Raw genomic sequence first — 12,153 nt, 5'->3', positions numbered from 1 at the left:
TGCTGCGGAGCGCCTGCCGGCCGCCTCTCCCCGCGCAGGCGGCCCTTCCTCACCGCCGGGCCCAGGGCTCAGGGCGGGCTGTGCCGCGGCCCCCGGCCCTGACACACCGCAGGGTCCCACCGAGCTGTTGGTCCCCGCTGCAGACCTCTTCTGATCGGCGTTCATTGGTGTGTCGGTGCTCCTTAGCCCCAAAGGGGCATCTGGGACCCCGGGAGAGTGTATGCGGGGCCACCAAAGTGCTTGGGTGTGTGCAGGGTCCCACCGAGCTGTTGGTCCCCGCTGCAGACCTCTTCTGATCGGCGTTCATTGGTGTGTCGGTGCTCCTTAGCCCCAAAGGGGCATCTGGGACCCCGGGAGAGTGTATGCGGGGCCACCAAAGTGCTTGGGTGTGTAACCGCTGTTAAATGAAAACTTCTGAACATCCGCACAGCTCCAGTGCTCTATTTATTCCTCATGTGTTGTAGAGCGATTGAGGTTGTTGCCCAGGACTTGTTTTTATTAAAGAAATGTTCCTCCCCCAAAAAAAAACAACCAAAAAACACCAAAAACCACAACAACAAAATAAAGAAAACCCAAACCCCTAAAATTAGTAGTACAGAAGACACAAATTTTGTAAATACAACCATTCCTAAAATCACGGGCAGGTGCATTCTTACAGCAAAAAGTGCTGACAGCTGTTCAGGAAAAGAGTAAAAGTCGTTTTAGAGAGATGAGCCACATAAGCCATATGGATGATTGGGGGGCAGTAAGTTGGGCCTTGGAATTAGTTCTTTGTTGTAAAAAGGACTCACATGGAACAGCAAGTGATCTTCATTGCATTCCCTCTGTTTGTTATTTTTTCAACATCACTTTAAATATAATTTTTAGCAAGTGCTTACTTAGAATAACTGATTATTCTTTATGCTGTTGCTAGATTGTCAGAAAGGAACTGTATAGAAATTGTCACTAAACTGATTGCTGAAAAGCAGCTGGAAGTAGTGCACACACTTGATGGAAAAGAGTATGTCACTCCAGCACAGATTAGTAAGGAGATTCGAGATGAGCTTCATGTTTCTGGTGGTAAGTGTGGCATCTACTTTCTTCCTCTGGATTTCAAAGTTAATTTTGAAGACTACAGAAATTATTTGAAGGTTTTCTTTGGTACCCGTAATCTTGCAAAAAAAGAAAGTGAACTCATGTCTTCCTGCTTCATTGACACAGGAATTCACTACTATTGTTTTATTATCACTTTAGATCTGTATTAAGACTTCCAGGTAAGCCTAACGAGGTGTGTTACTTGGTTCATTTTCACCCATGCAGAATTTCTGAGGTAGAAGTGGTCCAAGAACCCTTTTGAAGGCAATTTAGCTTTTTATTGTGGTTAAGTATCTGATGCAGATGTTGGCCCCTTGACTCAGAGTTTCAAAATCATTGTCCTTTCATGTAGTAATAATTATATTTTTAAGTTGTCATTGACAGATCTTTTATTTTACCAGTGTGAAGAGGCATTTGCTGTGCAAGGTCTGACTTAGACATATAAGGAAGCAAATATGCTTCAAACTGCTTTTTGTCAATGGTTTTAATGAGAAGACAGTATATTGTCCTTTTAGTTATATTTAAGGGTAAATTCCACAGCATCATATGTTTTGAAAACTAACTTCCTTATTGTGTTCATACAGATTAGTTATTTTCTTATGATCACCACAAATATGCCCCAGGTTGTATTTCGCCCTCATGTATCTCATCAGAATGATAGTTTTAATTGAATTTCAAGTTTCTGGGTTCTGTTAGTAGCATCATGCAGAGGCAGAAATTTTTTACAATGTCCATTTTTATACTTTTGGACTAGTGGTCAAATCCAAATCAGCATCAAGGCAAAAGTTGGGAGGGAATCGGAAGACTGTTTTTTACTTCCAGAGTGTCTGTACTGGATAGTGAGCAAAGCAATAGGGTAGAGATAATAAGGGATGTCCTGCACTGACCACCTGTGATTTCTGTGATTTAACAATATATAAATCTGACGTTGGTTTAATTTGTCTACAAAACAGTAATGAAGAAATATTTTGTGCATGATGGACTATGCTGTGTTCTAAATCTGTTCAAACATGTTCTGTATACTAAAAATATATTTTTACTTCTTTTCAAAGGTCGAATAAACATTGTTGACTTACAACAGGTAACTTTTTAGTAATAAAAAACTAGATACTGCTTTCTTTCCTTCACCATGCATATTGTAAATAAGGAATTCATTAATTATTCTCGAGCTAAGTTATTTTCTATTTAAAGAGAACATTATGAAGAGCTGGTAACTCATGTCAGAGTACAGCAGATTACTTCATCCATGCATTACTGCTTTATTGAATGCTTCTCTCTGGTTCATGATAATTTATGACCTCTGAAATCACTACAGATTTTCTTTCTGACTCTTCTTTTGTAAACTAAGGGGGGCAAACAGAACAGAAATATGTTTCCTATTTAAATTTAAAGCTGCAGGAGCATGCATAATTTACTTTGCATGCTTCTTTGGATCTTCCCTCTCCTTTCATTAATCTCATCTCCACTAATCTTTATCCTCCAGTAGCCTTCCTCTGTGACTAATTTTCCCTTCTGGCTTGAGCAAAATTACTTGGAATAGGAAAACCTTTTTGAAAGACATTTTACTGTTTTCTGTTCATAGTTCCCTGGAATTTTTTTTAGAATATATATTTCTTTTAACCTTGTGACAGCTGCTAAGAGAATTTTTCCCCTAAGGCATTGTGGCTTTATTACAAATTGCAGATTAACTACATAAATATGCAAAAAATAAAAGCAGCTTTCTGCAAGACATAGGAATGTGTAAGTATCATGTCTCAATGTTTGAAAATTAATTTCAATTTAAAATTATGATAAGAGGTTTTGGTGGTGGTTTCTTTTTTTAGGTCATAAATGTGGACCTTCTGCACATTGAAAACAGAGCTAATGACATCGTTAAAACAGAGAAATCGATTCAGCTGGTACTGGGACAGCTTATAAATGAGTGAGTACTGTTAGGACCAACATGTGTAATTCACATTTCTTGTCTTTTTTAAAATGCAAACTAAAAGTGATGGCCAGCTATTGTTGCTTCTGGAGTGAAATAACTCAGCTGCTAGGTCATCAGTGGTTCTTTCCCAAATAGCAAGTGCAGCCTATCTCAGCAGGGCATGCAGTGAATCCATGGAACAAAGGCCTTACTGTATGTTTCTCTGCCCACTATCCTCCATCTAAGAGGCTTCATTTCCTACCCGGTGTCTTTGTGTACAGCAGCCAGATCTCATTGCCTCTGTGGCTTTGCTCTCTGCTTCAGCTATTGACAAACCCCTTCATTTTTTCCCACCTCTAGCTTGACTTCACAAGCCTAAGATGCATGAGCAGGTTATTTCGTAGCTTTCAACACACTAGCCACCACTGAAGTGATACACTTACAGGGTTGTCTCACTTGTTGATTGTATGCAGGATTTATTCTTGGCAAAGAATGTGAAGTTCCTGGTTCTCTTGAAATGGTTAAGACTTACCTTGCTCACTAAAACCCTTTTCTAAGTCTCATTGACATAGAATGTTTTCCTGTTGCTTTGCGACATTTTTGTTCCAGCAGATAAATTAGCAGTTTTAATACTAACTACCTGGTTAGCAGGCTTTAAAAAAACCCACATTTTCACTGACATTGTTCTCCTTTTTTAATTTAAAATAACTTTATTTTTGCAAAGATGCAACAGAAGGAAGTATAGTGTCAGGTCAGTTCATAATTCATCATGTGGATAACAGGTTGATCTTGAATTTCACACTTAATGTGTTGGGATCTTTTTTTTTTCTTGTTTTTCAATAAGGAGTTACCTGGATCAATTAGCAGAAGAAATAAATGATAAACTACAGGAAACTGGCCAGGTGACAATATCAGAACTCTGCAAGACATATGACCTTCCAGGAGACTTCCTGATACAGGTAATGCAAGACACCAGCCTAGCAAATGTGTAATTGGTTCACCTTCTTTTGTCATCTTTGATAACAGTATCAATGGTCTTAATTGCAATGAACTGCTCATCATTTTAAGCAGAAAAGTATTAGATATGTAAAAGTTGGAGTGTAACAGCTACTCACAGGTTGAAGTTGATGTTGGCCTTTTCACTTTTGGTCAAAATTTCTTCAGAATCTTTATGGCTGTTTAGGAACAGATTAGGATCAGGAATGTTAGGAATAGGTTAAATTAGTGGAAGATTTGAAAATTAAATATTCAGGAGAAGATGGAGGGGTAATTTCATCAGTCTCATTAAATACCCAGGAAGCAGAAATAGAGGGGTAAAGACCTTTCAGTTTATTCAGAATAGGTAAGATAAACATTCCTTTCTAGAAGGTGACACTAGACATTCTGAGTAGAAACAAAAAACTGTGTATCTTTGTTAGTGACTATTATAATGTATAAAAGGCTTAGAGAGAATTTTCTTACCATTGTTGACTTTCAGTCAAGGTTGGATTCTGTTTGGAAGGTACTTTTTTCAAAGGGTAATCCTGTGGCACGTTTAGGGGGACAATCATATTAGGTACCACAGACAACCCTGTTGACTCTTTGTTTATTAACACATTTACTCGAATAGTTGTTGCACAATCAGCTTCTACAAAAACATTTCTAACATGCAAAAAATACTGCTTGATTTCTCTTTGTATCCTGGGTAGTGTTTCCTGGGTTTAGTTCACTTTGCAAAGATGCACATTTAAAAACTATTTGCTCCTCCTTCTTTTTTTTTTATTGTTGCTGCTCTTTGTCCTGTTTGAAAAAATGCTCAGTGAATTCCTCTGCCACTGTTTCATACAAAAATGAATACAAAGATTAAATGTTGGGTTTTCACTGTGCATTTCCAAAGCAGTTTTTTCTTTTGCAAAGTTTTTTCATCATTAAATACACATATATCTGATAGAAGAGGACACTGTTCGAAAAACTTAATTCCCTCAAGTTTCGAGTGTGGGCCATCATGACATCAACTCACATGTAGTGAGACACATTATTAATATACCTGAATAATAATTTACACCTGTAGTCCTCATTTCTGAATATTTTGTCTGTCTTAAAAAAACTAGAATTGTAGAATCATAGAATGGTTAAGGTTGGAAGGGACCTTAAAAATCACCAGGTTCCAACCTCCCTGCTATGAGCAGGGACACCTCAGTCTAGACCAGGCTGCTCAAAGCCTCATCCAACCTGGCCTTCAACACTTCCAGGGATGGGGCATCCACAACTGCTGTGGTCAACCTGTTCCAGCCCTTACTGCCCTCATGATGAAGAATTTCTTCCCCATATCTACCATAATCACCCCTCTTTCAGTTTAAAACCCCACGTCCTATCACTGCCCTCTCTGGTGAAAATACAGGGATCTGTTAATGCAGATATTTTTTTAAATTATGTTTTGCTACACATCATTAATATAACATTTTAGCAGTCATCCCAGCTTCTCTTTACAGGCATTATCCAGGCGTTTGGGTAGAATTATTCATGGACAACTAGACCAGGAAAACCGTGGGGTGATTTTTACAGAAGCCTTTGTGTCCCGGCATCGAGCCCGCATTCGTGGCCTCTTCACTGCAATTACTCGGTAAATTGTAACACCTCCAACCACATACTGATATATTTTTACCATAGGTCTGTATGGATCAAATTCACTTGCAACTGAAGAAGAAAATAAAAAAGACAAGACCTGTGGTTAGATTTCTTTGAGTGTAGTTCAGTTCCTGGGGTGAAATATTTAGTTATATTCGAGTCATTTTTTTGAAAGGATGACTTTGTTTTTAAAGGAGATCAAGGAAAGTATAACAGTATATGATATATTTAAGTTTTTTGGCTGAAGAAAATGTTAATCAGTTCTTTTATTTGTTTGGAGACTGTCTGTCTTCATTGGCATTTCACTGCTCCACAGTCAGTTGCATATTGATGTCTACCCATTAAATATGATTATAGATAATCACTGATATAGATAACTTTTTCTTATTAAATCAATAATCTTTTGTGTCGATTTGTATGCAGAAAAAAACTTGGGAGTGCAAAGTTTCCTTATGATAATTGCCACAGGCTAGGAGGTATAACTTCATAGTAATTCATAATTAAAACCTTCTAATTTGTGTTGAACATCAGTGTAGCACCCTGGGGCTAAAAAAATTGTGTAGTTTTGTCCATCTGGCTTAACTTCTTTTATTTCTAGATGCTCCACACTGATATCAGGTCATTAACTGATACTGTTTTGTTTTGTTTTTTTCCAAGGCCTACACCTGTAAGTAACTTGATCACTCGGTATGGATTTCAAGAACATTTACTTTACTGTGAGTTTCATTCAGACTGTTTTGTATTTTGTTATTTAATTCATAGATTCTTCATTACTAGAAGTATACTTTCAAAGAAGCATTTTCATATATAATCTTACTTCTGGAATAAAGAGCACTTTGTTTCTCACTAGTGTTAAAAGTGTTAAACCTTCTGTGCTATCCATAACTGGAGAGATGTTCTCTGTATCTAAAGCAATGAAAGTATACATTGATGAAATGCCTCTGGGAGCAGAATAATGCAAGAAGCACAGTACTAATTTTGTCATCTGTTTCATTATTTGCCCTTAGCTACTGGCAGTTTTATCAGTGAGAAACACAAAAGGGGACAGATTTTCTGTAGCCAAATAGCATTAACTGCTTTGGACTTTTATTTATTGACTTTTCTCTTTGACAGGAGAGGCAGAGCTTTTGTTATGCTCTTAGTAAAATGTCTTTATATGCCGACAGATAAAGTATATCTCAGCATATCCTTAAACTGTTTGCTTTTATTTTCCGAAGTTCCTTTTAAAAATAGAAATTCATAAAAATTTCCTATCCAACTGCTAAAAGTTTTAAGCAGTACTTAATTCCTTTATTCTTTCTCAATTCTAATGTTGCAGCTTTTCTCTGACTATCACAAATCCCCTCCTGTGTGTCCAAAATGCTGCTTCAAGCATCATTAGTCTTGTGTGCTGGCTGACCAAGTGCTACTGGTCTTTGGAATCCTTTAATAGTTTTCTATTTCTTTTCATGAAAGTTATTTTTTCTTTTTTGTTTGATTGGGTCCTTTTACCTTCAGGGCATTTCACACTTTAGCTCCACTATAGTATCTCTGCTTACCTTAATGTTGTGACAAGCTTATTCATTAAAAATGAAAACATTAGCATTTAAATAAAATCATGTAAGCACTCTAATGTCAGATAACCATTTAAAGTTTCCTCTTTTTTGGCATATGCCACCTAAGCATCTGTAGATGAGAAGGAAAATCTGCTAGACTTCACTATGGTGATGTTGCAGTACCTTACAAATTTTTGTACACATTTATAGTCTTTTTCAAACAGGTCCTTCAAGTACCTGTTCATTTATTACTCTTGAAGAGTGTTAATGTATATTTAAGTTCTAGAAGTCAACATAAACTGAAGGTTAAAAAGGTCATCTAGCAAAGCTCTGAAGTTCAGCAGAGCTTGGCAGTTGATATCACTGATTTTTTTTACTGTATCTAGTGACTATTGAAAGGGCAACAGCAGAACATCTAAAGTAAATCAGATATTCCTGTGAACCTTTAATGGACTGAAAACATTTAGCATCAGGAAGGGCTTAGTTCTTTGATAATACCAGTTACCAATACATTCTTTGTCAGCAATATTTGTGCATTGTCAGGAGGTTATTACTGACAACAGCGTGAACATTGTAAACCATGAAGATGATCACCAGTAGAAGGTCCCCAGATTTATGCAGTTTAGGTACCAATTTTTCATGCCATTTTATTGTCTTCAGATCTCTTTTTTCAATCTTGGTTATCATGCAAGCAGTGAATTCAAAGAGCACCTAAAGGGGCCTGCAAGAAAGCTGGAGAGGGACTTTTTATAAGGGCATGTAACAATAGGACAAAACTGCAAGAGGGTAGATCTAGGTTAGACATTAGGAAGAAATTCTTTAGTGTGAGGGTGATGAGACACTGCAGCAGGTTGCCCTGGGAAGTTGTGAGTGCCCCCTCCCTGGAAGTGTTCAAGGCCAGACTGAATGGGGCTTTGGGGCTCTGGTCTAGTGGGAGGTATCCCTGCAAATAGCAGGGGGTTTGTAACTGGGGAATCTTTAAGGTCATTTCCAACCCATTCTGTGATTCTATGATTACTAATAAATGCCTATATATTTTGTTGTCTGGCCAGAGATAGTTTCTTTTTATTACTATATTTTCTAAATTAAAAGCTCAAACTGTGCAGGTATACGTTCAATAAATGTGTTGTGGTCCTGCCATTGTGGCTCTCTCTTTTGAAATGTTGTATGGTTTCCAGAGCTTTTATCAAGACATTCTCATGAGTGTTAAAAATAATTGTTAGAACTTGGAAATATTTCACTAGAACAAGCACTTGTAGTTTGGTCTGTTTCTTTCAATTAATAGTAAAAAGAAGGAAAAAATGAATACGTGGGGGAAAAAAAGAAGAAACAAAACAGGGGAAATAATTGCTATGCTCTGATTAATGGAAATACTGAGATGGATGAAAGATGTCACTTCATTTATTTTTTTCTTGTAGCTGTGCTAGAAGAACTTGTTAACACTGGTCGTCTAAAAGGTACCGTGGTTGGTGGGAGACAGGATAAAGCTGTATTTGTGCCAGACATTTATGCCAGAACTCAGAACAACTGGGTGGATTCCTTTTTCAAGCAGAATGGTTACTTAGGTAAATAATCTTTATTTTTGTAGATAAAATATCTTTTTAAAACTAGTTTAGGTAATTGTTCTGACCCCTAATTATATCTATAGAGTGAAGCCTCACACGAATAAGTGGAAATCAATGCAGTAGTTGATACTGCTTTGTTAAAGGACCATTTTGCTTATAATGATGTGTATTACTTTATCACAAAGAGCCATGTTTCAGCAGAGAAAACCATACTGCAAAACAGTAATTTTGTTTCTCACAGAGTTACAAATGCTGTTTTTATTACTGTTCTGAAAACATGTCTTAGACTGCTCCCTGTAGACTTTTCAGATGATTGTTCATGTTTGACCCACATGGTTAGTGGTTTCCAACCAGGAGTCCAGATTGCAACCACACTTTGGCTGTAAATAGTCCAGATATCCAAGTGTGTGGTGCACAGGAAGAGCTTTTTCCAAAACAAGCTTTGTAGAACTGGTGTGGGTAGCACTAGTGTCCAGATTTGAATCCAAACTTAAGGCTGTGTGGTGCTGAACAGTGATGTTTTAAAACAGGAGCTATGAGAAAATGTGGACCTGAATAAACAAGAGGAATGTCCTTTAATGGTCCCAAAGGGTCAGTCCCTAAATAAGTTAGTCTTGCAGTTTGAAAAGGTTCAATATAATTTACTGTAGCAGTATTAAGTGTTTCTGTAATATTGACTGATAAATTATCTGTCAAAGTCTTTACATGTTTTCAGAACATCTAATTATAAACTGCCACATAGTTGAAATGCTTTGCTTGTGAGGCATTGCAGGATTCTATCAATATATTGCAGTAGCTTTTGGAAACAAAACATTTTGACATTGTATTTATTGTACATGTTGTTAACCGTATATTAGAATACTTCAGAAAGGTAAATTGCAGACATAAATTTAGTGGTATAAGAATCTGAAAAAAAAACATTTTTTTTTTTCCTAAAGCTCAGACCAAAGTCACATCCATGATGTAATCTTCATATTTCTATTATCTCTGCTTAGGTGTAGCTTGTACTGCACTAAGTTGCAGATCCTGTCTGCATATGAAGGTACTTAAGTGTAACAGACATCTATTTGTTTTCTAGAATTCGATGCATTGTACAGGCTTGGCATCCCTGACCCAGCAGGCTACATTAAGAAAAGATACAAGTCCACACAACTCTTATTTCTCAGAGCAGCTTGTGTTGGTCAAGAAATTGTGGATCAAGTTGAAGCCTCTGTAGAGGAAGCAATCAGCTCTGGAAACTGGATAGATGTAGCAGTAAGTAATCCCTGCAGTTGTTGTATTTATTTTGTATCTTTATCTTTTTGTTTCAAATGATACTTTATTGAAAGTACATAGAGGTATAAAGAAAATTCCATGTTGTCAAAGAACATTCAATTTAAGTAAAATAACAAGACAAAAAGGCATATGAATTTAAGCTGGTCTGAACAAAAGCAAGGGAAGGACATAGCAGTATTCCATTGACAGATACCCACGTCTAACTTTGATTTCAGAGTTTGTGCTAGTGTATTCTGCTAGAGAGAAGTATATTTCTGTGGGGCTTCTTTTTGGAAAAAAAGTTTAAATTGAACTCTGATGACAGTTTGGTAAGCAGAGGGATATTAGGGATGTTGTCCTGGCTAAATGCTAATTTTAGGCCTTGCAGCACTATGTCACTTGGTTGGTTGGTTATTGTTACTCTGGGTATATTGAGCTGCATTTTGAAGCAGTTGCCACATATTTTCCCAGAGATAACACATGCTTAGAGCATTGTTGATTTGGGAAGTTACAAGATTTAAAATAGTTTCTACTCTGAAAATAGTCATTTAATTTTTAAAGTGCAATATATTGTAAATAGTTAACAGATGTCAAATGGGATGTCTGTGGATTCTTTTTATCCATGTACAAGTGCGTCTGTCCATTCTAGAACAGATAACTATATGTAAATAATTCTGATATTATTTTTTTTTACCCTAGACTCTTCTGCCCAGTTCATTGTCAGTAGAAGATGTTGGGATTTTGCTTCAGCAAGTGATGAGATCTTTAAACAAAAGTTCTTCAGGTGTAGTCTTCAGTGACACCATTGTGGTCAGTGAGAAGTTCCTGAGCAGCTGTGCTGATCTGTTTTCTGATATGATGCAACAGAAAGCTGAAAAGGTATAGGGTTTTTATTGGTCAAGATGCAATGTGTGTTGAGTGTTGGAGTGTAGCTCATGTGTCCTATTTGCTGTCGCTATCTCCTTACATCTCATCTGAAATACAGCTTGAGAAGATGCGCAGAAATGAAGAAAAGGTTTGTATATGTAGTTAGTGGAACATGTAGTCAGTTGTGCACAGAGAGTGCTGAATTTCCAAGTGAAGAAAAGGTTTGTATATGTAGTTAGTGGACAGTTGTGCACAGAGACTGCTGAATTTCCAACAGAAGAATAAATGTCTCTTCATGTCTTGCACTAGGAAAACACTATGTTAGATTAATATACTTAAAAATGGCCAAATGGCTTAAATGTTTCCATATGTATCTTGTTGCTGTATGTATCTTTGTGTTATTAAGTGCATGTTCTTCATTTTAGGAAATGAAAAATAACCCTGTTAATTTAATCACTGAAGAAGATTTAAAACAGATTTCTGGATTAGAGAATTCATATGCTAATAAAAAAGACAAAAAGGATGAAAGAAGAAAAAAAGCAACAGGTAAGGCATCAATATTTAGTTTAAGCAAAAAAGAAAAAACAGAAGCTTGTTTAGCCAAGAAAATATTAAAATACAAAGTTACTATATTTTGTAGTCCATTATTTACCTCCAGTCTAATGCTGAATATATTTAAGAAATAGTACAACCACTTCTCATCATTATCCTGGAGATGTAGGCATATCTTAGCTATGTCCATGAGAACTAATATAAAATTTAGAAGTGCAGAGGAAGTACCGATAACATGGCTGAAGTTAGTCCAACAGAAGTAATTTGGCTTTAGAAGCAAGGAATCCATATTGGTTTATTAGTGTGTACAGGATGGTCACATACTGAGTTATGCAGTGAGGACTGACCAAACCAATATTAACTCAAGGACCTCTGTACCATTCTTTATTACACAGCATAGATACACTTTTACTCTCCAATTCTCAGGAATACAGGAAAATGAAAATACTTCTTCGTAGTCTTGAGAGGTTACTTCAAAAATCACTCTAAATTGAGACATGAGCTATAAAGGTGGGGTTTTTTTGAAGAATATTATACATCTTTTGTGAGAGTCCCATGCCAGAGGATTTTCTGTCTTTGCACATACAGCAGTTGTTTGGAGATTCACACAGTTTACTTAAGCCATATTCTAGGTTAAATTAATCTCAAACCTTTCTCCATTTATGTGAAGTAAGTATTCAAATAGATCTTAATCTGAGGAAGAATAAAAATGTGTAGATAGAACCCTTTCAAATCCTTATGAGGCTGTTATTTTCAATCCCAAAAGCCTCGTGGCTCTTGTGTTGCACCAGCA

At 36.7% G+C, this 12,153-nt stretch overlaps 1 protein-coding gene across 1 annotated transcript in view; it reads left to right on the top strand.

Annotated features, from left to right (window-relative positions):
• UFL1 (UFM1-specific ligase 1) overlaps positions 1-12,153 on the top strand; it is a 22,694-nt gene that overhangs the window by 1,908 nt on the left and 8,633 nt on the right. Inside the window, exons 2-11 of the mRNA XM_010006329.1 lie at positions 914-1,059; positions 2,127-2,155; positions 2,898-2,995; positions 3,825-3,939; positions 5,452-5,582; positions 6,245-6,303; positions 8,541-8,687; positions 9,766-9,941; positions 10,641-10,820; positions 11,234-11,354. Coding sequence (XP_010004631.1) covers positions 914-1,059; positions 2,127-2,155; positions 2,898-2,995; positions 3,825-3,939; positions 5,452-5,582; positions 6,245-6,303; positions 8,541-8,687; positions 9,766-9,941; positions 10,641-10,820; positions 11,234-11,354 — 1,202 coding nt within the window. The remainder of the gene's footprint in view (positions 1-913; positions 1,060-2,126; positions 2,156-2,897; positions 2,996-3,824; positions 3,940-5,451; positions 5,583-6,244; positions 6,304-8,540; positions 8,688-9,765; positions 9,942-10,640; positions 10,821-11,233; positions 11,355-12,153) is intronic.

Source organism: Chaetura pelagica, unplaced genomic scaffold, assembly GCF_000747805.2.
Source record: "Chaetura pelagica isolate M959 unplaced genomic scaffold, ChaPel_1.0 scaffold399, whole genome shotgun sequence".
Lineage (NCBI taxonomy): Eukaryota > Metazoa > Chordata > Aves > Apodiformes > Apodidae > Chaetura > Chaetura pelagica.
Note: the sequence above shows the minus strand (reverse complement) of the source record. Positions and strands in the feature narration are given on the sequence as shown.